This window comes from Melospiza melodia, chromosome 11, assembly GCF_035770615.1.
Source record: "Melospiza melodia melodia isolate bMelMel2 chromosome 11, bMelMel2.pri, whole genome shotgun sequence".
Classification (NCBI taxonomy): Eukaryota; Metazoa; Chordata; class Aves; order Passeriformes; family Passerellidae; genus Melospiza; species Melospiza melodia.
In genome coordinates, this window is record NC_086204.1 from 19,636,437 (window position 1) to 19,661,319 (window position 24,883).

General features: G+C 38.4%; 1 protein-coding gene across 1 annotated transcript in view; it reads left to right on the plus strand.

The window, feature by feature from the left end:
* The first annotated feature begins 10,943 nt into the window (after window positions 1-10,943).
* The window catches only part of LOC134422795 (vitellogenin-1-like), a 42,849-nt gene continuing 28,909 nt past the window's right edge, over window positions 10,944-24,883 (plus strand). Inside the window, exons 1-11 of the mRNA XM_063165168.1 lie at window positions 10,944-10,983; window positions 11,295-11,315; window positions 11,540-11,691; window positions 14,124-14,375; window positions 16,533-16,694; window positions 17,384-17,535; window positions 20,208-20,358; window positions 20,458-20,615; window positions 20,715-20,880; window positions 21,960-22,082; window positions 23,633-23,851. Coding sequence (XP_063021238.1) covers window positions 10,944-10,983; window positions 11,295-11,315; window positions 11,540-11,691; window positions 14,124-14,375; window positions 16,533-16,694; window positions 17,384-17,535; window positions 20,208-20,358; window positions 20,458-20,615; window positions 20,715-20,880; window positions 21,960-22,082; window positions 23,633-23,851 — 1,596 coding nt within the window. The remainder of the gene's footprint in view (window positions 10,984-11,294; window positions 11,316-11,539; window positions 11,692-14,123; window positions 14,376-16,532; window positions 16,695-17,383; window positions 17,536-20,207; window positions 20,359-20,457; window positions 20,616-20,714; window positions 20,881-21,959; window positions 22,083-23,632; window positions 23,852-24,883) is intronic.

Here is a 24,883-nt window from a genome sequence, read left to right on the forward strand (position 1 = left end):
AATAAAGAGGGCCAAACAGCCTCAGCCAAACACCACTGATGTAACTCTGAATTATCAAGTCAGATAGAGACAACATTGTGCAGAAATCTATAAGCCTGTGTTACTGAGCCCCCAGTTAGGTACCATAATGGTTTCTTTTGGCCTGTGAACCTTTGAAATGATCATTCTGCTTTTTAAAGACTCTTAAGCATCTACAGGTCATTGCATTGGGTTACAATTGCAGCTATAAAATGACCAGTAACAAACCAAACACTTTTTTTTTCTCTTTTCTGAAGCATGCTTCTTATGCTGCAGACACTGCTTCTCCAACTCATTATAGTGAGATCCCTTATTGCCCAGCATTGTACTAACTCTGTCTGGTCTATTGTATTGTGATGACACTCCTTTGCCCATTGTATTAGGTTAGCACCTCCTTGGCTATAATAAGTATGAAAAAAAAATTCGAGGTTTGACTTGTCAAATGGAACTTTTCAGTGACTTATTAAAAGAACCCCTGCGGTATTACAAAATGCAGGTTTTCTGTCATCTAACCAAAAGATCCCTTTAGAAACCTTCATTTTTTTATATGTGTAAAGACAATTTCTTCTAGTGAAACTCTTTGATTCTTCCCTGAATGAAATCAAGTGTTTTAAAACTTTTTGAGTTGCCCCAAAGGCTCACTTCTATACCATGGAACGTGAAAGACTGTGAACCACTCACATAATCATCACATAGACACTGTGCAATGTGCTCCTGGCAGCAATCCTTCATTACATACTGCAGGCTTTCATTAAAAAAAAAAAAAAAAAAAAAAAAAAACTGAAGGAAATCAGGGAAGAGAAAACTGTGTATTTCTTGATCATAAGAATTGAGAGAAAACAAAGCTGGAGAGAACACAGTTGTCAGAGATTGCTAATGAGGTTATGATAAATTGTTGCTAGAGAGATCTTACCTGATGAAATAGAAGGAGAAACAGAAATGTGAGGAGAGATGGCATTCCTGTTAACCTCCTTCAAGCAGATACACCTCAAGTAGTGCTGTCTCTGGTACTTTACAGTCCAACAGTAGTGTATTTGCAGGACTGGAGATCATAAGTCAGCATTCTACTCTCTCCTCACACCCCTGCTTAGAAAGCACCTTCCTCCCACCACAGCACCTGAATTACCACCAGCATATAAATTAGGTCTTTGCACTCTCTTCTGATATATTTGTTATTACTCCTTTTCCATTTATCCCTTGTGCTATAATGCTGAGGTGAGGTTGGGTTTTTTTGCCTTTTGGGTTCTTTCGTTGGGTTTTTGGGTTTGGGGTTTTTTCGCTTATTCATTTGTTAGCAATGCCTTTGGTGAACACAAGACCAGTTTTGTGGGCAGTCTGGGAAGACAGAGCCTCCCACATCTTGTGTGAGGTCCCAAATGAGGGAGGGGGAGAGCAAGGTCAGTGTCCAAATCTCTGTTACAGAGTAAAAGTCAGAGCACCACAGGAGGAGGCAGCAGCACCTAAAGGATGACTGAAACCCCATAAAGTAAGGTATATTAATGAAAAGTTTGGAGAACTGCAGGATGGGCTTTTTCAAAGAGCAAAAAGCCATCTGAGGAGTATTGTTGCCCTCATTTAACTTTGAGACAGTCACTGTGTCTACAATGCGAAAAAGCAAGAGACAAGCTAAAGATGGTGGGAGATGTTAAATTAAATTTTCTAGATAAAAAAGAAAAGTTAACTGGAAAAAAAAAAAGAATGTATAAAATTCTGAGTTATTCCAGAAGTTCTTCAAGACTAAAAAAAATAAAGTATCTGAAGCTCTCTTCTATTCTGATGGATCTGTGAAGGCATCAAAGAGAAAAAAAAAAGTTTTCCTTGGTTCCTTTTTTCCTGCATTGTACACTTGCTCCTGGCTTCAGATAAGAGACTGAAGTAGAAACCTTTTTCCAGCCTTCTAATCTGAAGTATATTAAATGGATTTCAAAATGGAAAAGTAGAATTTTCTATATATCTCTATCTTTTTTATTGTGTAGCTTCAAATTATTCTCATTTGTTTCCAGAGTAATTTTTGCCATTTATTTATCTAAACTGTTTAAAACCTCTCTATCACCTTTCATATTCAAAGGCAAACCCAAACCATTTTTCCCCAAGACAGAGAGACAAAAATAAACTACTTAATACTGAGGTAATAACATGGACAAAATGTCACTCGTGTCTTTCAGTTTAAATCCCTTTTTCCCTCATGTTATTTCGATCTGCCTATTGAGAAGACCTAAGAGTCTCCCTGCAAAAACAATAGGTTTCCAATTAAGTCTCATTAGTCGGACAAAACCACCTGTTTTGGGTTAAAGATCTTATAAGGCTCTAGAGCGAAATGAGTGACAGTGAGGGCAAAGTGCTCTGATGAGAAATCGAACAACTCCTTCCCTGAGAAGTCCATCATCCCTTCCCGCTCTCCAGATCAATTTGAAGCTCTTGTCAGCACCTTGTGTGTCTCGTGCTTTTTAGCAAAATAGACTCCCCTGATCTCTTAGGGTCAGGGAATGCCCTCATGGAAAACCTGCCTGCTTCTCTGAACCTGCACTGCCATACAGTTGTCACAAACCTTCTCCTCACACCTTGTGCCACCTTCTGTGGCAGGCAGCCCAAGCCTGATTCAGGGATGCTCTTCCCACTGTTTCTGAGGAATCACACTCTTTGATTCACAATCCTCCTCTTGCCTTTGGTTGTGGTCCTTGCACCTTATTGCTTATAGCTGGAGGTTCACATCTCAGTCCAGGTCCATTTTAAAGAACTGTCCACAGGTCTAACTGTTCCTGCATGAGGAATTATATCCATTAAATGGCAATGAAATCTTACTTGCTGTAACTTCAGGATGAAAAGGCTGCTTCAAACTCATTGCTAAACTGCTCCTTGGAGTCAGAGAAAGGTATCTAGAAACTCCTGTAATGGTATTCATTTCAATGTGCTTTGAACCTGCTGCTCCAGTAATCTTCAGTGACAAGGCTGGCTCACACACCTGTGGTTCCATGTGTGCTATAGGCACTTCTACAATTTTAGAGCCCATTAACCACTAACTTACAAGTCTATGGTACTTATATTTTGTGAATGCTTCGTGAGGCTCAGGCTGATAGCCTATTTTCTTGGTTTGCCTTTTTCTCTTGTTTCCCAGGTGAGTGGCCTGGCTTTTCAAACTTACTGTGAGATTGGTTTCTTTTCCATGCTTCATTAAGACAGAACATTTGTTACCCTCTCTTCAGACATTGCCTAAGTCTTTGTACATGCACTTTTATCTTTTTCTATACTTTTTCCAACATGTTGAGTGAGTAGAAACTTACAGATGGAACTGCTGATGTGCTTTCATGTAGAGCATATTTTCTTTTACAGTTGTATGTCTCATATTTTAATTTTCCTTTTCTGATACCAGCAGTTACTTTTATGCCTGGAAGATGAGCTGTTCCCACACTCCTCCATAGTTTTTCCTAGCAACATTTCTTTGTAGATTGGCTGGTGAGGAGAGCTGAAAGTTATAGGGCTGCAACCTTCCAGAAAGACGTTGAATTATTTAGTATCACCACTCCTACCTAATATGATAGCATCATTGAACTCAAAGTTCAGCAGTGGCACTGCCATGATCTGTTCAAGCACTCTGCTGCTACAGAAAGCCCAGAAGCTGTCTGGAGAGACTAAACATAGGCAGATTTGAAAGAAATATTTAATGCTTATAAATAATAATTACACTAAGAAATATAGTTGAGCTTTATGAACATGAAAATGTAGTGTTAAGAGTCTTGGCTGTGTTAATAGGCTCTTCTGCTGTGACTCTGTGTGGTGTGGCAGCCACTGGCACCTGCACTGAAGTGTAGATAGCTGGACCAGGAACACAAGTGGTATAAAATGTTTGTATAATTTATTAGGAGTTAAAAATATATGATCAAATGAACATATTTATTACACCTTGTTGTGCTACATCTGCATATATTTAGAAGTGCACAAGTAAAGAATGGAGTGGTAAAGTTAACATTCACTTCAGAAAACTCACAGATATATGAATCTAAGTAGTTTTATTTGCTGTAGGAAAGATCTTAAATCAATCTTTAAATCAAGAGGAAGACAATTTTTCATTCGCTTGTGTCACAGTGTCCAGAAATTCTGGGAAAATGAATAGGAGTGCTTGAATAATTTACTAGATTGTACTTATGGTTCTTTGTTGTTTGTAGTAGAAGTCCTCAATTAGAGGCTTTACTAATAATCAGTTCAAGGGAACTTGTTTTTCTAGAGACTTTCTAACAGGCAACTAAGTTAGCATCAGCCAACACCTTCCTATGTTAAAAACTGGAAAATACTAAATACACATCCGGAGTAAAGTGACCCAATTCCATTTAATTGGAGCTACATCAGTTTATTCCAGAAGAGATTCAACCAGTGAATGAACTACAAATAAATTTTCAGAGGGGAAAGGAAAGCCAACAAGATGAAACTGCAGAAAATATCCATGGAATTTCTCTGTCTTCATTCCATTGCCTTCTCTGAAGAATTAAAAAATGGATAATTAGGTCCAATTTAAGTTTCAAGATTGGTATTATTTGTTGATCAGTGCAGGCATTCATTGAAAATTAAATTTAGAAGTTTCTTTTCCAGTTATTTGCCTTTGAAAACCAAGAAAATAACAATCTTCCTAGTGTTTTCTCCAAAGGTGAGCCAAAGGAAATTAATTTAGGTATTATTATTTTTTTTAATTGAATATTTTAAAAAATTGATGGTTTCTGAAATAGAGTTCTCATATAGCATTTTTGCTGTTCTGAGAAGTACCCATGCTAGAGCAGATTTTCAAACTCTATTCATACTGAGAACTGCTTTATTCCTTGAGTGTTTGCACTGAAGTTACAGTGAATTCTCAAAGAGCAAATTAGTGTCAGCATAACCTAGATATAGCTCCAGTTAAACTCCATGAACAGATACCATTAACTTCAGTGCAGGGTACAGAGAGTAGAGAGCAGGGGCCTGCCTTTAACTTTTTCCTATATTTATATTTAAAAGTCTTGAAAATAGAATTTGAGCAGTTACACATCAAGGCTGCACATACCACACTGGAGAACAGAATTTCAGTAATATATGCTCTTCTTGCAGGAAAAGACAGTCTTTATCATAAGTGTTAGAATTGCTCCCAGTAAAATGGTAAAGAGATTTTCTGCAAGGTGGGAGAAAATGCAGTTGTGTAAGTGGCAAGACAGTGGACCTGGATCTGCATCCCAGGAGGATGCATCCTGCATCCTCCTGGGTAGACAAATTTGTTCAGCCTTAATTCTTCATACGAGGGGGATTAAATTAAATCTTCATGGTCTGAGCCACAGGTGTGTTCAAGAGTTAGTTTGCCCTCTGATTTTTATGGGCAATGCTGAACCCCAGTGCTGAAGTCCTCAATAAGCAGGTATGAATATCAGTGCTCCATTTATCTGTCTTATACAGAAAATATTATGATTATTAATACATATTGTTGTGGGAATAGCCATGTAGCAACTTTCTTTTACACCAGTGAAACATGGTGCCAAATTTATTACTGAACTAACTTTCACACTAACTTAAAAACAAAATGTCTTCTTATTTGTATACGATTAGACCTTTTATACTTTGGAAGTCATAGTCATTCATTAAACACTGGTAGGTGATGTTGCCTTTTTTACCTATTTTGTGAGGGTAAAGTCAATGCCTGTTGTTTGAACTGGCTGGGTATTATCTGCTCCTTCCTTAGGAATAATACACAGCTTATCTTATCTGACCCATGACCCAGTGTCACAGTGACCCAGTGCTGTGAAACTAAGGTACCACTCACCTCACATATTCTGTACTGAGAGGAAATTCATGGTGAGCTTCCTCCTGACACCATAAACCTGTCTGTTACTCTGGCACTAGAAAGGGATGATCCAGACCCATACTGTTCTTGCAAGTGGTACTGTGATATAAAGGAATATGTTACTAAGAGGAAGGTCCATGAAACAAACAAAAAAAATCATCATTATACCTGATAATATTGATTTCTAAGAAAAAACAGTGCTTTCCCCTTCATTCTTAAAAAATTTTGCACATTTTGGGTGGGACCACAATAAGTAAAAATTTTGAGAGATCATTATAATATTTTTACTGCTCCATACTTTGAAAATAAAAAACAAGATTCCTTTCTTAGGTGAATCTGAAGTTTTGCAGTGTAATACACTTGGACTGTTGTAAAGAAAAATGAAGCCTTGAGAATTTCCTTCTTTTTAAAATTCTTCCACCACCACTGACTTGGGCATTGTTCTTCCAGGGATAGAAAGGCATCCTCATGCAGTACAGCAGAGGGTCGTGGGTTCTATTCTGAAGTGGCAGCGGCTATTTTGTGTGCTCTCCCTGAAAAAGGGTTGTGATGCTGAGTTGGCTTAACCAACTCCCTCCTCCTGCTTTCATCCTGAGGCACACGGGGTGGTGTGGACTCTCCTCACCTCCCTGCAGCAGTGCTCACACGTTTTACAGCCACAGTTCACCACAATAAACCTGACACAAGTATCCTTCCCCCTGGATGAGTTAGCAGCCGTGACCCTTGGAGCCAGGCATGCAGCCCCAGGCCGCCCCTCAGCCTGCTGGGCAGGGCACTGCAGGCCTCAGAGCTCTGTGTCCTGTCTGTGCCGTCACCATTCCATCCCCAAAGGGACCGAGCTAGACTCCTGACAGGGCTAAATTCCAGGGCTGCCTGCTTTCCTGTCAGCACCAACCCCACAGGAGCCAACCACCCTGTGACCATGAGGCCTAAGGGTTAAGATAAACTTATTAGTTATCTTCTAGTGCAATGGAGTTACACAGCAAACACCAGTCCTCAAACATGATGTGACTCAAGCCTCAGATGCAAGTTGTCTAACATTTAACCCTGCTGAATGACTTGGGAAATAGTATATCCTGAAAGGGGAGGGCAAACCCTGAAGGCACTGAATCTGTATGTGGCTGATGAGCCAATGATGGTAGCCACGGTGGTGGACTGTCAGGCTTCAGAATGTGTTTCCAGATTTATATACAAATAAACACCTTTGAGCTCCTTAGTAAAACTAAGTCATATCAAAACAGTCTGTTTTCAGATTGAGGATGTCAGAGTTAGATTCCCCACTCCTCTTTCTACTTTCATTCTTTTATCTGGAAATGACAGGCAATGCACACTTGGCCTTAGGAACAGTCCCAACAACTACTTCAAAAAATGCACCAAAATGTGTCTTTACCTTAGCAGCAAAAAGCAAATTTATCAAAATAAAATTCTACAGCTATTCTATTAATCTAGACCAACAGTATCTTTCAAACCATGCATATATCAGAAGCTAGACAACATATAAATAGCATTTCTACCTGTTTTAATTTTTAAACTTTGTATCCAATTCCCACAATTATCACTCCAGTGGTGGTGTGCCAGCATCAAACTGGGAAAAGAGTCAAAAAAAAAACCCAAAAAACCCAAAGCTCCTTTTAAAGCAATCTAATGAAAAAAAAAAAAATCCCTTTGTGAATGTACTAGAATAAGCATATGGCAATTTAGCCCAGCCTTGAACACATTCTCATTCATTAGACGATGTCTCTGGAGAGAATATCAAACATTATCTTGGAGGCTGTGCCACTCTTACAAATGCTGAATGTTTTGAGCAAAACATTCAGGGATTGAATGTTAAATATGAAATAGGTGTGAAGCTTCCTTTTAAAAATCTTTCGAAATGAGGAAAACTGAAGGCTAAAAATCTCTTCTCCTAGCCAGCTGGTTATATCTATTTTAACCTGCTGTGGTTGCTTGGGAGCAGTTTGGCTAATCTCTGCTTTGTCATTAGGCTATACATTAGCAGGATGGAAATGGCATCACTGCACCATAATTCAGCAATGTGAATACAGAACAAGGAGAGTGCAGAGCTATCCATGGCAGTACAACAGCAGATAATAAGACTCTGTTACTCAAGCAGAATGTGTTATGTAAAGACAATTGCTGTGTAGAAGCAATAGCTCTAATCAGGTTAATTAGGCTGTATTCATGTTTCATTTATGGTGCAAGTGCCCTGTAAAATCAAAGCAGTCTACCTCCTATTACTGCACTCCTAATACAGGCATCACATTCTCTGTAACACTCAACAGCATATATTTTCTTCTTTAAAAGAAAAAAAATCCCAAGGTATTTCCTATTGCTTTTTAACAATCCCTTTTCTTCATTGTTTATGCCTAAAAGAAGAAAAAAAGGAAAAGATTCAGGTTGTGTATAAAGCCTCTGCCCACATTAAATTTCCTTCCTCTGCAACTAAATTAGGCACTTGGATATTGTTTGTGGAGGACCTGTTTGATTGTGGATTATTTATTTTTCATGTATTTTCTTGCTCACTAACATGACCTGTTGAATGTTTAAGAAAAATTGTATTGCCTTTAAAAAGTGTACCTCTTACCTTTCCTCCTTTTATCCATTTCCCTTAAGTGATGGATCTCCTGTTTATTCCCTCAGAACTAGCTGGAATGGTGTGTCTACTTTGAAGAAAGGATTAGAGCTCAGTGCTGTGACCCTCAAACTCTAGCTGTGTCTCCTCTCTACTTACTGCATTTATTCTGTAGCTCCTTTAAAGTAATAATGGGTACAACAATTCTGAGATCACTTTCTTTTCTCCCCCAAGGAAACAAGCCTGGGTAGAGAGGAGTTATTAAAAAGAGAGATTACATGCTGCAAATGAAGAGAAAATGGCAGCCTGCACCATCTTAATTATTATAGTTGTTATTTTTGCAATCAGGTGTCCACATGGTGATTGTAAACTTAGGTTCAGTGTGCTTCATTAGAAAAAAGAAATGCAGTATATTCACTATCCATTTAGAACAAATTTATTCATGTTACACCTTAAATATAAAACCTTTTATTAAACTTGAAAAATGCTGCAGTTCTGTTTTAATATGTATGTGTCCCTCACACAGTATTTCAATGAGCTATTAATAATGATGTTTAAATAAATATTCTTTCTCACACAGTTCTGTACTTTATCTTATACATTCTGCCCTATGGAATGGAGCTAGTTGAGCTCAATATGATAGCACAATATTACTGCAGAGGTCAAGCTGTGGCAGTGATGAGCAGGGTGAGAGGAGCAGGAGTTTTGCATGTTATCACAGTATTACTTTGCTGCTGTGCATTTACTTCCATGCTGGCTGCAAAACATGTAGCTGTTTGTAAGGATGTTTCTGACTACATCTCACAGCACGCAGGTGTGCTGCTGAATTTCACAGGGCTCACAAACATGGTGTGTCTTGTCATAGCTCACAGGACTTAGGACCTCAGGAGAAAACATCAAGGAAAATCTGTGTATACTTATTTTTTCACCACCTGAGCTCACACTGACCCAAAAATATTTATTAATCTATTTTAATGGTTCATATGTCTACTATATATTTAAACATTTTACTAGACAGATTTCATTTCAGGGAAGTTCTGACTACCCATACAATTCTGTATCACTCTCTTCATGAAGGAAAGCTGAGATACTAGAATCCTCAAGATTTCAGGAGGTCTTGGTAGTGAAGAAGCCCTGCTTTGACTCCTGGTGGAGCAATGATGGGGTAGAGGGACCATGAAACTGCATCCCTGGCTCCAGCCCAGGTGCCCTGGCACCACAATAATGAACTTCACTATTCCTCAGTCAGGTGGCATCACTCCAAGTAAATGAAGCAATAATGTAAAGCACTGTTAGATGGGGCCTGCAGTAAATGTCTCTCCAGGCCTGAAGGAGAAGACCTCAGGACCTGGGTTTAGGTTTCACCCTTCTCCTCCCTGATGGACAGCACCAGCAGAGAAATCCCTGTTCCCCTCCTGGAGGATAAAGTCTGGCTGCCTGAATTAGTGCAGTGTTTGCTGTGTTGCACCTCCCACAGCCTCATGGAAATACCAGGTAGACATTCCTGAGCTCTCCTTCCTGCCCCCTCAGTAACCTTTGTATGCAGGTGGGTTTTTACCTGATATTTAATTTATCATTTGAACAAAAGACAAGTTTAAATTCAAAGTAAATGTTAAACACTTGCAAAAAAATACATATAATTGAAGTTAGGGAGCAAACTCCCTCCTGACATGGTTTTACTAAGGATTGATCTAAATGTTATTGCTGCAAGAGGGAAATTCTGGATATATTTCCCCTAGTGGGACAGCAGAAAAAGCCCCATGAGAACCAACTGAGAAGTTCCCAATGGTCCCAACTCACAGAGGTCCTCTGGAAATTTAACTCACTTCTTATTAGATTCTTCTTATAAACAAAGAGAATAATTTCCCTCCTGTTTTCTTCGTATAAGCTTTCACTGTTAAGCACAGGCTAATGTGATGGTCATACTGACAAGTTTTGTCTTTCCAGGTGTGGGAAGCAAGATATGGTAGACACCACAGAAAGGCAGTTTCTCATTGCATGCCCATGAGCTGTAAGGTGTCTCGAGCCTAAATCTGTAAAATCAACCACAAATTCTCCTCTAAAGGGAGAGTTTCTATGTGAGCAAGGTTTATCTGCAAAGCAATGACCCTTATGAAGAATAAATTAGCAGGAGATTGAAGACATGACCAGAAGAAAGCTAAATTATTTCAGTTATGATGGAGGAACTATATTTGGATAATTTAAATTTTAGTGGGGTTTTTTACTGTATAAATAAAATGTAGAGAAATGGAGGAAAATAGAAAGCAGGATATTTTTAAAATTAAATCTTTTCCAGCATATAGCTGCTAAGGTGTCCTGCTGAATTTCAAAAGGCTCGCAAACATGGTGAATTATATAGAATGTAAGGTAGCTGAACTCATGAGGGGATTTGAAGTTGTCAGCATTCATGGCCTCAGAAATGTTTATCTTTTGATTGATCAATATGCATTCTAGAATGCACTTATTTGTCAAACTAATGTGCCAAAAGAAACATGTGATATCACATGCCTTTATAAAAGAGAAACCCATCACATTCACCTTTACTCTATCCCCATCATGAGGGGCTTGATATTAGCCGTGGTTTTAACCCTGGTGGGTAAGTATCTAACTTATGTGCTTTGATCAATTTAAAATTGTATATTCAGGAAAAGGTTTCAGAACCTAAATATAGTTCGCAGGCAGACGTGAACTTTAACATGTTGTAGAAAAAATATTTCATTACTTCTTTTGTTGTTTAAAGAAAAAAAGGCATTTGGCTGGTGCTGAAATGGAAGTAAAGTTAATTAGAAAGGGTTATGCTATATGTGCAAGATGAGATATAGGCTTTTATACTACAGTACATTCACATTTTAGAGTTGTTTTTTTTTTCTTTGTCATTTCATTCCTCTATTTTTTCTTCTCTTTCAGGGAGCCAGCATCTTAATTACCGTAAGTAATTTTCCTATCAACTAATATAATTATAATAAGTGAAATTAAAAATAGGATCTGAAAAGTGTATCAATGTTTAATATAGCTTTACAACAGCTAATTTAGTTCAGGTGCAATGCAAAATGAACAAATTTGTCTTTTTTTGTTCCAAACATTCTAATGAAGGTGCTTTAATACATTCTGTACATTGTGTATAATATTTTATGGGAATAATTTCTTTGCAGAACCCGATTTCAGTGAAAACAAGGTTTATACATTTGATTATGAAACAACGCTTCTCAGTGGACTTCCAGAGAAAGGACTTGCAAGAGCTGGAATAAGAATAAAAAGTAAAGTGGAAATTAGTGGTATTGGGCCAAAACTTTGTCTCATTAGGGTAAGAAAATATGTTCAATTTGAAAGGTAAAATTGTCATCATACTTAGCTTCTTTTTTAAGCTTTTGTGAAGTTACTAGCTTTCCTCATGTGTTGTGCTTACTCAGGGATAATGTAACTAACACTGTTATTTTTTATACAGTGCCCTAAAATTCTATTTGCACTTTGCAAGGTAATTCTCAGCTCAAGCCAACCTTGGGCTTGAAGGATTTCTTCTGCTTTGTGGTCAGGGAAACAATGGAATGTAATTTGAAATGCACAATTATTTATTACTAGATCAATCCAATTGTTTCAAACTGTACAACCTAGGATTATTTAATCAACTGATTTCATAACCAGCAGACAAAAGGCAATAAAACATGCAACAGTAGTTGCATGTGATTCAATATTTAGCATAATTAATGTCATCTTTCTTTTTTCTGAAGGGTTCTGAGTGACATTCTTTGTCATCCTCAATTGTATGTTTTTACTCCTTGCTGAGTAATTACTGAGGGATTTGATTATGTGAAATACACTTTTGTCTTTAGCAGAAGCCTATAAGTGCTTATAATGGTTGTAGAGAAATGCACACCTCAATTGCTTTACACAAACTTCACTTAGCCTTGTGCATGCAGGGAAGAAAAATGTTATTTTAAAATCTTTAATTTGGCATATTAAAAACTTTAGGTCAAAAAGACTGGTGGCTGTCTAGTAAATGTTGTAGCCTTCCGCCCTGAATTAGCCTGCTGTTATTTGGTATTTTTGTAAGTTCAAATTATAATAGATCTAGATGGGAAATATTGCTTTTCCATGACATTTGTAAGGGGATGGATTACAAAAAAAAAAAGCCAAGGAAATAAGAGTCACACTTCTGGAGTGGTGAGTAGAAAGCTTCCCTACCAGAAAAGAGACAGAAGAAGTCTTGTCCTTATCCCAGAATCTCCTTCATTCCTGCCTAAATTGCTCTTGGTGTGCCAGGGTGAGTCTTCACCAAAAATTGACTCCTGTTCTCTAAAAATTTCTAACATAATTTTACTAGTGTTACTGCATTTTTGAAAAGTTTCCATTTCAGAAATAATTTCAGGCAAGGAAAGGAGAAGAGGGGAAAAAAGCATAACTTTTTGGGCAAGTTCTAAGTTAAAGGAAATAGTATATTTATTCCCTTCTTCTCTGGGAAAAGTTTATTTTGCTGCTGTTATATTTAAATTAGAGAGTTTGGAGGGATGGTTCAGGGAATTAAACTTTCATCTGCAGCCTACTAGTTCACATTCAGCCTAAACAAAAAGCTGTGCTCCCTGGGCAGTTTCCAGCTGACAATTTTTTCATCACAAACCAACAAGTAAGAATTGCCAGCTGCGTTCAAAACCAAGCAGACAGCCTAAGTCCTGCCTGGGCCCCAAGGGCTGGGGAAAACTACCTCGCCCTGACCCTGCAGAGCAGTCCCAAACCTGCCTGTGTGCAATATGCCAGAAGCATGTCCAAGAGGCAGCATGAGGGATTTACTCTCTAACAGCCTTCCCTGTAAGCTTCAGTTACTGGGGCTGGCAGTGATCTCCACCAACAATAACAAAAATAAATATGAAAGCGCAGTCTCCAGTGATTTGCTGCATGAGGATTTAGTTTGTGTGGCTTTTTGAGAAATTAATCCGTGTCTTGCGCCACATCACCAGCCTGAGGTGTCAGAGAAAAGTCTCTTTAAGTTGTCAAAATATATAGAAGGGAAGGGTCCTCTGAGAAACTAACCTAAACATGCCCATTCTCTGGGGTAGGAATTTTTCAAGTAATGCATAGTTTAGCACAGGTTTCTACTTGTTTGGATGTGCCCTGTGTTGAGGCTGGAGTGTGAAGTGCAGAGTGGGGCTGGAGCCAGTGCCTCAGCCTTTGGTTCCATGGCACAACGTGTAGGGAAGGACAATTTCTGTAACCTGCTGTCCACCGCTCAAACTAATTCTGCATGTCTGGCTGACCTAGAGGCCATGTGTTTATTCGTTTCAGATTGCTGCCTGCGCTCTGTGACCCCAGTGAGGGAAATGGCAGAGTTCACAACAGGAGTTAATGAGGCTTTATGCAACATTAACTTTCTCCTGCAATTTCCTGCAGTTCTTCCACACTATTTTCGGGTAGCAACCTGCTGCATGTGGCTCTTCTCTGGCTCATTTCTTTGCACAAGTCAACCTTTGGCAATATGGATTGTCTGTGAAACAGAACAGAGTGCAGTGGCTGTGGAAATATCAGCCATTTGCAGTGCTCTCTTTCACTTTATATACAGAAATGTGTGTATCAACACTAGTTATGCTAAATACAGCTTCTAAGTTTCGCCTTTGAAGAAGCTTTGCATTATTTAAAAGCTTATTTTTGATGTGATTGAAGCTTTAGATGCTTGGGTGTATTCAAAAAAAAGTTAACTGGGGAGAAAAAAACTGAAAGAGGAGATTTATTCCCCCTTTGTTCCAGATTCACTCGATCGAAGCCGCAGAGTACAACGGTGCCTGGCCCGAGAGCTCGTTCTCCCGATCCCTGAAACTGACCCAGGTCCTCACTGGGCAGCTCAGCAGCCCCATCAAGTTTGAGTACAGCAATGGCCACGTTGGGAACATTATGGCTCCTGATTCTGTCTCGGATGATGCTCTGAACATCTACAGAGGGATTGTGAACGTGCTGGAGCTGAGCTTAAAGAAGGCGCAGAATTCATACAGTCTGCAGGAGGTGAGTTTTGGGTTTGGCCATTGTGGTGCCTTTGTAAATAAATAAACTTTCACTTCAGAGTCTTCTACTGCATTTTCCATATTCATCCTTGACATAAAATTCACTTATAAGAAAGACCTAAGCTTGGGACATCATGATTAAGTTTCATATGGGACAACATTTGGTGGCGATGTACTTAAACAGAACAACAGAAGAGCATATTTTTAAGCTGGTTGATGAAAGTATTTTAAAAAATACATTTGCAGAATTAAACTCTTGGAAAATCTGGCTTGTGATTCCAGAGAAAGTAAACCGTGAAAGATGAAGCCTACATAAAATGGGAACACTGTATAAAACATGCTTGAAAATACAGTTTCATATTAAAGCCAAAATAACAGTAATTTGACTTTTTCTACCAATCGTATATACATTAATCTCTTCTAGCTCCTCTTTTAGGAAGAAAATAGTATATATGTCATAACATTACCATAACAGCTTTGACAGTTGCAGTTGATGCTCTGTTGAAATTTCCACTGTTTTTCAAGTTTTAATATATTAGTCAAGGTCAATCATCTGATATTGCTATTCACCACAGAAATTGCAATGTGTTTAGTTTTTGTGAAACCATATTTACATTGATTACACTACATTCAATTCAGAATGTAGTGGCAAAAACCTAAATTATTATACTTTCATGTTATTTTTATTGGAACTATGGACAAGAGTAACTCTAATTTTTTTTAATTTATTTTTACATAAGTAGAGTTGTTTCTGGGAAAGGAGTTAGATGATTTAATTTTTTGCACACTGTTTGCTGCACATAAAAATCCGTATGGTGTTGTTGGATATTCTGCAACGCTATTTTCTCATATCAAGTTTCACATCTTAATTCTTTCTAATTCAGTTAGCATGTTCTACTCTCACCGCTAGGCAATAGATGTGACTTCACCTTCTGGAATAATTTCCAAGTTTTCTTTGCTTCTCTCAGACCGCAACTGATTAATGAGCTTTGGCACCCATGCTTGACAATCTTGAGTCACTCTGCAAAGGAAGATAAACATTATTAGTCCCAAAATCTGAGCTGCAGAGAGGTTTAAAGGACTAACCTGGGAAGGTGTACATCCCATCCTGTGGGTTCAGGGTGTCTGAGCTGGCCATAAACTGCACACAGCTGTGAAGCTCAGCTGGGCAGGAGTCTGCTCCATCCCACTGAATTCTCTGGGTTGGATTCTCCCATTTAAAGTCGGGATGTCTCTACCATACCCTGCAGAGTGCAGAGACCCACACCTGTATTTGCAGAGTGCAAGGCTTCCAGAAATATTGGGCAATTCCTATTTCTAGCCTTTACCAAAGACACAGTGTCTCAGGGAATTCTGTTAAGCTGAAGATGAAGTGGGTACATCTTCTTTCCTAAACACCACGTGAGCATTTCTCTGCTCTCACATAGCCCAGAGCTGGTCTCTGCACTAGCTATGCTATAAATAACAATAATAAAAAAATCAGGAAAATAACTCTTCCTCCTGAAATGCAATCAAGTATTTTTCCTCTACAAAAATCTCACTGACTGTGGAGACTTAAAAGCTCTTATAAATGTAAATGCTCAAAATATTATTTAAGAGCTCCGCTAAAACTGTGAACTCAAGAAGACCCACAATCAAAACTCTTATCCTGAAATTTTTTTTAATTATTGCTGATCATATTGTGACAGATCACCTGATACTGCAAGGCCTGTTCCATAGGCATTTGTAAGCTCGCTGTAAAAGCAAGTTTTGAGGGCAGAATGCCATCTCCAACCTTGAAATACTTTACTGTTAAGATTTCATGCTGACTGATCAAATTATTTTGACTTTTTTTATTAATATTTTCCCAAAACATATTTCACAATCAACAGCTCTAGCTGAAAATTATTACTCCCATTTCCTGAGGCTCTGAGTGAAACTTTTGGGAGATTTGGTTCTCTCAGTGTAACTCTGATTTGGCTTACTGGAAATGATACTTGTGAAAAAGAGAAGAAAGTAATGATCATTGCAATTTTGCTTCTGAAGAATATAAGGAAAAATAAAGCATTTACTTCCATTAGTAATTTTGAAAATGCAGAATTAAACAGGAAATTTCATGAGGTGAGGAAAAGCTTTGCATACTAGTGACCTTCTCTGATCCTGTTCTCATTTTTGCCAGGCTGGGATTGGAGGTATTTGTAACACAACATATACAATCCAGGAAAACAAGAGAGCAAGCGTAGTCTATGTGGGCAAATCCAAGGACCTGGACAGCTGTGAAGAGAAAGTTCAAATTGTCACAGGATCAGCATACACTCATCCATGCAAGACCTGCCAGCAGGTAAATCAGAGTGGTATTGTGCATAAGTATTTTAAATTCTTATGCAGAACACCATTTAATATCCACAAAATCTCTTAATTTTAAGTACTAAAAATGAGAGGAAAATCAGATCTGCTGTATCCAGTTGTCAATATTTTCTTTCTGTATGAAAATGATGCCACAGAGAAGCAGAGGTCTGGGCTGCCCACTGTAATGTACTGCAAGCACACTTGAGCTAGCTCAAGCTAGCTGGCTTGGAAACCAATAATTATCAGCATGAGTTAGTTCACCTACTCTGTTGAGTAAAAAAAATAGTCACGATGTCCATTTTCTGCTATTCAAGACAGGTACTGCTGAACTTTATTATAATCCTGTCTTTGAAATAGAGTGGTTTATGCAGCTGCTCTCCTCAGAAAAATGTGTCTGCTTCTCAAGGGAATGACCAATTACTTAGATTTGGGAAAAGGAAAAAGCAGCTAACATGTCTTAGCAGTAAAAGTAATGGAGACAGGCAGCGTGCCTGACCTCTCCCATGGAAGTGAGTGCACAGAATTCACAGTGATTGCTCTTATGGCCAATGAACAAAACAGCCCTGGAAAAGAAATGGGTTGAAGTGGGTGATGTAATAGCCTCTAGTTACAGAATTTCAAAGTTCAATGACTTTTTATTTTCTTTGTTTCTTTTTTTTTTTTTTTTTTTGTATTATAAAGAGGAACAAGAATTCTCGTGCAACTGCTACTTACAATTACAAAATTAAATATTCACGTAGTGAAGCTGTAATTACACAAGCTGATGTTGAGGAAATTCACCAGTTTTCCCCCTTCAACGAGATAACAGGAGGAAATGCTATTGTAGAAGCAAGGTACTGTACATATTGCTTTAATTCAGCAATCCAGTAACCTGAGTGAAGGTCTATAAGAGAAATAAATCCTTTACTTCCACAGCCTATTGTTTGCCAGTATTTAATTACATAAAATCCCAAACAGCTCATAAAAACAACCGTCACTGTTAGTTGTAAATCTGAAACATGCACATCCCTATCCAAATTTTGTTAGCTAAACTTGGCAGGACTTGACTATTTTATTTCTCAGGGATATTTGATTTATGCCATAAAAGCCAAAAAAATGTAATTCCATCTGAGAAATTGTGAACTAATATATTTGAAGCAAAATACTCTGAAAAACAGTTACTCAGGAAAAAGAGTTCCCTGGAAAATAATAATGCAGTAAGAGATCCTTGGAGACTAGTTCACAAAAAACCTAGATAGGACTCTGGATTCCTAAATACCATGGGCAGCTTGCAAATCTCCCACCAAAACTGTTTCTTGATAGGAAATTGCAAAATTTATTGCAAAACAATTGGGCACAAGACATGTTAAATGCATTTGCTTTTTCACAGCAAATTTTGCATATTTCTTAAAGAAATTTAGGGCAAAACACAAATAAGTTTTTCTATGAAATTGTGTCCATAGCTCAAGCACTCAAACTTTCAGTATTTGAAATTTTTTTCATCTATCAAATTCATTTTTTGGAAAAATTTTCGGTTACTTAAATTTACTATAATTATGGGCTCTGGAAATAGGAGTGCCCTACTGAAGGGAGAGGCTTTTTGCATAAATGTCTCAGTGCAGAGGGTGTTCTTTGATCCCACTCTACAGCTGCTGTAATCTTCATTGCTCCATTAGCTTCTGCAAGGATCTGTTGGAAACAGCAGAATCAGAAATTTTGTGTCAGTAGCTGACTGATTAACTTCATGTATATAATGAACCTGTTCCATTTGGCTAACCAAACAAAACTAAACCCAAAAAAATAGTGAAAGTGGCTTTAATGTCTTACAAAATCGAGGTGTAGATAGACACATCTGCAGTTCTTATTAAATCATAGGGATTTTTGAGTCTGCATTAGTCTGGAGACAATGGATTTATGGTGCATTACACTCTCCCTGTGCAGCCTGTAGAGATTGTCTTCAGTAAGGTCTTTCTCAGCTCTCTGAAGGGTAGTACCTTTACTTTTCCCATTTTCTCTGCATTTTTATCATTATCCAGCTGAAGGGGACAAATATAGGATAGTTGGGAGGATGTGACTATCTCACTCAAGTCTTCAGAAGTTATTTCCACAATGCATTCTCTGTTAAAAAAAAGTAATCCATCAAGGCACTTGGAGCTGAGCTTTCAGACCTGCTCAGCATAAAACTCTTGCAGCACCTTTCAAAGCCAAGAGAGATTTCACTACTGTTTCACCATTTTCATCCTATCTTTAGCATTCATTTGCTCTTCTCTTCAGAATACAGCATTTTCTCATCTATTCTAGGCAGATATATCTCTTCCCAAAACAATGAAAATGAAGACATAATAGATTCATCAAGATTTGAAAGGGGGAGTTAAATGTGCCTGAGTGTACCTGACATTATACTTTGTGACCAAAATGCCCTTTCAATAATATTGTATAAAATTTCAAGAGAGAAAAAATCTCTACTCATTCTGTAGCAGTTTCTATTCAAATTCCAGTGACTTGTCTGTAAAGCAGTTATATGCTATTTTTCTGCAGCAGTTCTCTGCAATCCATATGGAAGGAGTGAATAGAAATGATACAGAAGATCATAGAGATTCCAAAATAAACACACCAATTTTCTACAGAGATTTTGAGAGACTCTGTAGTACAGCAATATTGCTTTTGGAATGTTTTCAGTTGTTCAGTACAACTACCTAACTTTATTATAGTGTCCTAAATGACCCATTTTAAACATAATTGGTAGGATAGGCTGCATCTCTTTAGCTGAAAATGTAAAAAGATAGCAAATATTTACAAAGACAGTCTCTCATTGGAATTATTCTTAATAACAAATGATGAAGGTTTGTTGATTCTTAAAAAGTTTTCAAAAGGTCGAGCACTTTTCCAAAGACTAATCCTGAATTTATGTGGCCCTTTTCTTTTAAAATCCAATTTAAAGCTTCATGAGAACCTTCTTTTGTAGTCCCCAGGATATTCAGCTTACCAAACAAAATGGGGAGGGAATTGTAATAGTTCAAGTAAAAAGATTGTAGCATTTCTTATTGTATCTAATAACTTTCAATTTCATTTGAAGCTTCCAGGAGAGACACAGACACATAACAGCTTTTATGAACTTCTTAAAATGTTTAAATTAAATTGTAATTTCTGAGCAAGTTTCCCATCTGTGTTTTTCTAGAGTCCATCTTTTACTCCTTAAGACACAGCAAGTATTTCCTGTGATATTCTTCAGGCCACAACCTCTCACCTCCCTCTTCTTCCATAAATTCTCAAGCCCAGTTTTTCCCAAAGGAAGGCAAAGGCTGGCTCTGTTCTGAGCCCTGTTGGGCAAGTGCACACCTCCTCAGAGCCTGGTTCTGAGCAGCATGTCATTGAGGGTATTTGCATCTGGCTGCAAATACCCTCAATAGCAAAACCTTTTGTAGCTGCATTGCAGTACGGGGAAGCAGGATTACTGTTTGTTGGGGTTTTTTTCGTTTGTACCTTGAATCTTGTGATGTTTTCTTCCTGGGGTTCTCCATTCCAGGCAGAAACTTGTTTTGACTGAGGTGCAGAAGCAGAGGGCAGAGGTCCCATCAAAAGAGTACCAGAATCGTGGATCTCTTCAGTATCAGTTTGGCAGTGAACTGCTTCAGCTTCCTGTCCACTTATTCAAAATAAAAGATGTGGAAAATGAGGTAAAGCTCAGAAACTGGACAGATTCTTTGTTGGAGATTTAAATCCCTGCTTGTGGGAAACAATGCATGTGATCTTTCTGCATTTTCATCTTTCTGCAGATAGAGGAAAGCCTCCAAGAATTAGTAGAGGCCACCTCTGACCAGCTTCCCAATGATGCACCAGCAAAAGCTCTCAAGCTCCTGCAGCTCTTCCGTGCAGCAAACGAGGAGAATTACGAATCGGTGTGGAAGCGATTCTCCAGTCGGCCAGCCTACAGGTACAGGCAGTAAAGGTGGTGCTGCTTCTGTGGAGACCCTCTGGGATCCCTGTGTTCAGAGGCAGACTTGGAAAATGCTGCTTGCCTTTCCCATTGCAGGCGCCACATTTTGGATATAATCCCTGCAGTGGCCAGTCACCGAGCGCTCAGGTTCCTGCGGCACAAAATGGAAAGGCAGGAGCTCACCAGCTGGGAAGTGACTCAAACAGTGCTTGTAGCTCTGCACTCCAGCCCTCCAACTCAGGATGTGATGGAGGAAGCAACGGTGGGATTCTCTAAACACTCTCAAACCACCCTCCTGATTCTAGCATCTGTTGTATTTATTCCTTTCACAAGATAGCAAAGGCTTTGAAATTACAAAGGTTTTATATCCTCTAGCGAGGTTGAAAGGGCTTTGTTTCCTGCATGTCTTAAGGGGAGGAGAATGCAAATCAAAAGGGCGAAAATGAGTCCGGAATGAAACGGGGAATAAAGACTAAAATACCCCACAGGGACAGAGGTTATTGCTGCAAACAGTGGCTTTAGTCTCTCTTTTTCCAAATGTACTTTATAGTTACATCAGATTAGTTCTCTGACTGTTTACAAAGACAAGGGAGCAAGAAATACATATTTGTTATATCCACGTATTTGTCCTAATTTTCCTAGAAGGATGGCTATGAATTTGAGAAGATCTGTCAAAACCAAGGAAATTATGTCAATGTGTAGGCCATGTAGGAGGAAGTCTAATTATTTTTGCAATTTTTTCCGTATACGCAGGCTTTAATCCAGTCTCAGATGCAAGAATTTATCTCTGCCTACCCTAAGTAGAGATGATGAACCCCAGACTAGAATTTTTCCCCCAGTGAAAGCCCTGACAGCCCAACTGTTACTGTGTGCTGGTGCTCTGCTTCCCACACAAGAAACCAGTGGGAAACCAGCCGGTGCCTCCTGTCAGCTCCTACATTTATAAAAGATATTCCTCTCTGCCCAAGCAGTGAGGTCCATTCACAACAAATCTCAAATTCATTGTACCTATAGATGAGGCAATCACAAAACACGATGAATGTTTCTTCAATAATGTGCATTTTTCCATTCCATGACTGGGTGATTTCTTCCCTTTGGATTATAGGCTATGCCAAATTTAAATGTGAAACACTGTAAAAGAGACAGATCTGCCTTCCAGATGTTACTTGGTGTTACTTTACAATTACAGTGTCAAATACAGCACTATCCACAGATTAACTGAAAATCCATCAACAAAAACAATATCAAAAGCCCGATTTTGTCTTCCGTTAGGCAGAACCATATTTTTCAATAATGTTCCTCTTCATTAATGGTAGTAACAACCAGCTGCCTTCTCCCCAGCTCATAGTAAAGAAGCACTGCCCACGCTCGAGCTCCGTGCTTGGGAAGGTTTGCCACCTCAGCTACGCGTCCCTGTGCCACAAGCAGTGCTCCTCCTCAGACTCCTGCTCCGAGTGTCTCCAGGTAACCACGGGGTTATTTATCATTTAAAAGGAAAAATTAAGCCTTGAGTTCTTTCTTCATTATTCAGAAAGCTGTATTTCGCTTCACTACAGCACTTCCTTTGGGGAAAGGAACCCCAGTTGGTTAAATACAGCATTTTTATCTTTAGATTAGCACACAAAAGAGAGTGAGAGGAAGGAGCAAACAATTCATAACACTTTCTATCTGAGTGTCTCTGAGTGCTTTGTTGCCAATTATTAATGAAGTCCCATGACATTGCTCAAAAATACTTTAAATATAGGCATTATGTATATTTATAAATTAACTAAGTGATACAAAAGCCCAATTTTTTTGTCAGAATTAATGTATCCTAGCCAGAAGCAGAGCCCAGTCATCAATATAGGCTATAAGGTTGTTATAACAGCAGTAATACCCTCCCTGCTCTACACTGCTTTTAATCAGCAGGCCTCAAAACAATTTGAGTAGTCATTGAATAGCATTTCCCAGTTCTAAAAATGCGTGTCAAGTTTCGTGGAGCCAACCACTCAGCCAGTAACAGCAAAGGAAAGAGAAATATGTGTTTAGTCTTTGGCACCCATCAATCCACCATCCCCAGTGAGAGCAGGGTGTGCCAATTACACTGCGTGCCTGACACGATGTTTTTCCTGCAGTACATAGGCATGGCCAACATTCCTGCATTGGTCTCCTGTGTTACAATTGCCACCAATGCTCTTGAGCTAATTAAATCTGAGAAACCTTGTGTCAAAGAATGAAAATTCTTTCCCAAAGCAAATGATTGTTTAGGCTTATTCAATGCATTTCCAGTGTCCTTTCATTTGATCAGTAATACCAAGTAGACTATTTCTGCACCATGAAGGGATCTCAAATGTGTTATTTTAAACTGCACAGTCGGTATTGAAATTATTCTCTAACATCTCGGTTGCTTTTTTTAGAGCCATTTCTTATAATTTAAAACTTATCTAATAGGATTTAGTTATTTGCTTTTATTCAGCCTTCAGACGACTACTTCTAATCTTGCCATACTAAAGAAAGTGTGATCCAGTTGCATACAATGAAGGCTGTAAAATTACCTAATTGTTGGCAGGGAACTCATTTTTCATCTATTAATCCACACTGAAAAGAGGCTGTCATAGCTGGTTAAGGGCACCACCACTATCCATATCTTCAGGAATCTTTTTTAAGGGTGTGAAGGTTTAACCGTATCTGTCCTGTCTTCAACCATGAGAGAGAGAGATGCTCAAGCAGCATTATTTCAGGGTTACCAGCTTACCTTAAAAGGCAGGGAACGCTAGGTCCAAGCTGTTATTTTTTCCTTTAAAAATCTTACTTGGTAACTTTAAGGTGTAGTGAGAAGAAGCTGTTCAGTACAGCTACACTCGTTCTATGAATAAAATGTTCTATTCATGAGGAAAAATAAGAATTTGAAAACATTTAAAATAAATGAATTGAACAAACTGAAATTATAGAAGTCAAACCCCAGAAGAGGCTGGTGGATGGAATATAGATAAGAGCTGGAATTGAACTCAACAGATCTGTTTTTCTTTTTTCAGCTTCTTCATGGCTTTGCAGGAGAGGCACTGAGCAAGTCTAGCACAGAAGAAATTTCCCTGGCTTTGAAAGCCCTTGGGAATGTAGGACATCCAGCCAGCATCAAGCACATCAAGAAGTTTTTGCCAGGATATGCTGCTGGTGCCTCGGATTTGCCACTCAGGGTCCATGTGACTGCTGTGATGGCCCTGAAAAACATAGGCCTGAAAGACCCCAAAATGGTAAGAAAATGCCTCCTTTGCCCTTCTGACTTCCACTTACAAAGCCGCTAACAGATAATGGGTGATGAGGGAAAAAAAGATCTATTTTCTTTAAAGATAACGTTATTTAAAAAAAAATACTTAGCCATTCCTCGGTAGGCATGTCTTATTTCTTTTGACATTAACCTCCAGTATTTCAGACTGCAACAAAAAAATCCCATTAAAAGGACACATTCATTGTTGTTGAAGACAAATCGGTATTTCCATTGCAAACATTTCATTTCCAAGGACATTAGACAGAAAACTAAATTATTGACCCAAATGTGTTTAGTACTACTTCACCTTTGGTATGTGAGAGAACCACAAAACAAGGTTTTCAGAGAATTGACATTTAATACTGAGTGTCACATCTAATCGTAATTCAAGACCAGATTTTATTGTAAATAGATACCAGGGGTTTGCATCCTAATTACAAATTTACAGACATTGTGTGGGCTTAAGTCATAAACAGAGCATTTACTAAATGTGACTTTTGTCCCTGACTGAGATAATTATTAGATCTCACATACAATGCCTACCCCAGCATACTCTCGTGTACCACAGACATCACTTTACAATCGTTTTCATTTGGAAGCAATCTGCTTTTAAATGGAAACCTTTTCAAGCTTTTCAAGATCTTTTTCCTGATGTTGAAATTTCTTGTTTTATATAAGTAAATTCTTAATATAAAAAGGTAAAATAAAAGCTTTCATTAACTATTCACCTACTAATCAGTATCAGTGTTTCCATTGTACTCATTTTTTGCATGTGCCTCCCAGTTTGAGTGCATATATTGATCCACAGACAATAGTGAGCCAGGGTATGCTTTTAACCAAAAGAATAAAGAAACAATTTAGTGGAGTGCAGGAGCTGGATGGGGAAATGCAGGGGAGGGAGGGGAGAGAATTGCAAGGGTAGAAGTTAAAGTATTTTCTGGGGAAAAAAAAAAGTCAATTTGATGTTTAGGACCAACACTGCATCTCTGATTATTCTTTGGCCTGGCTTTCCACAGGT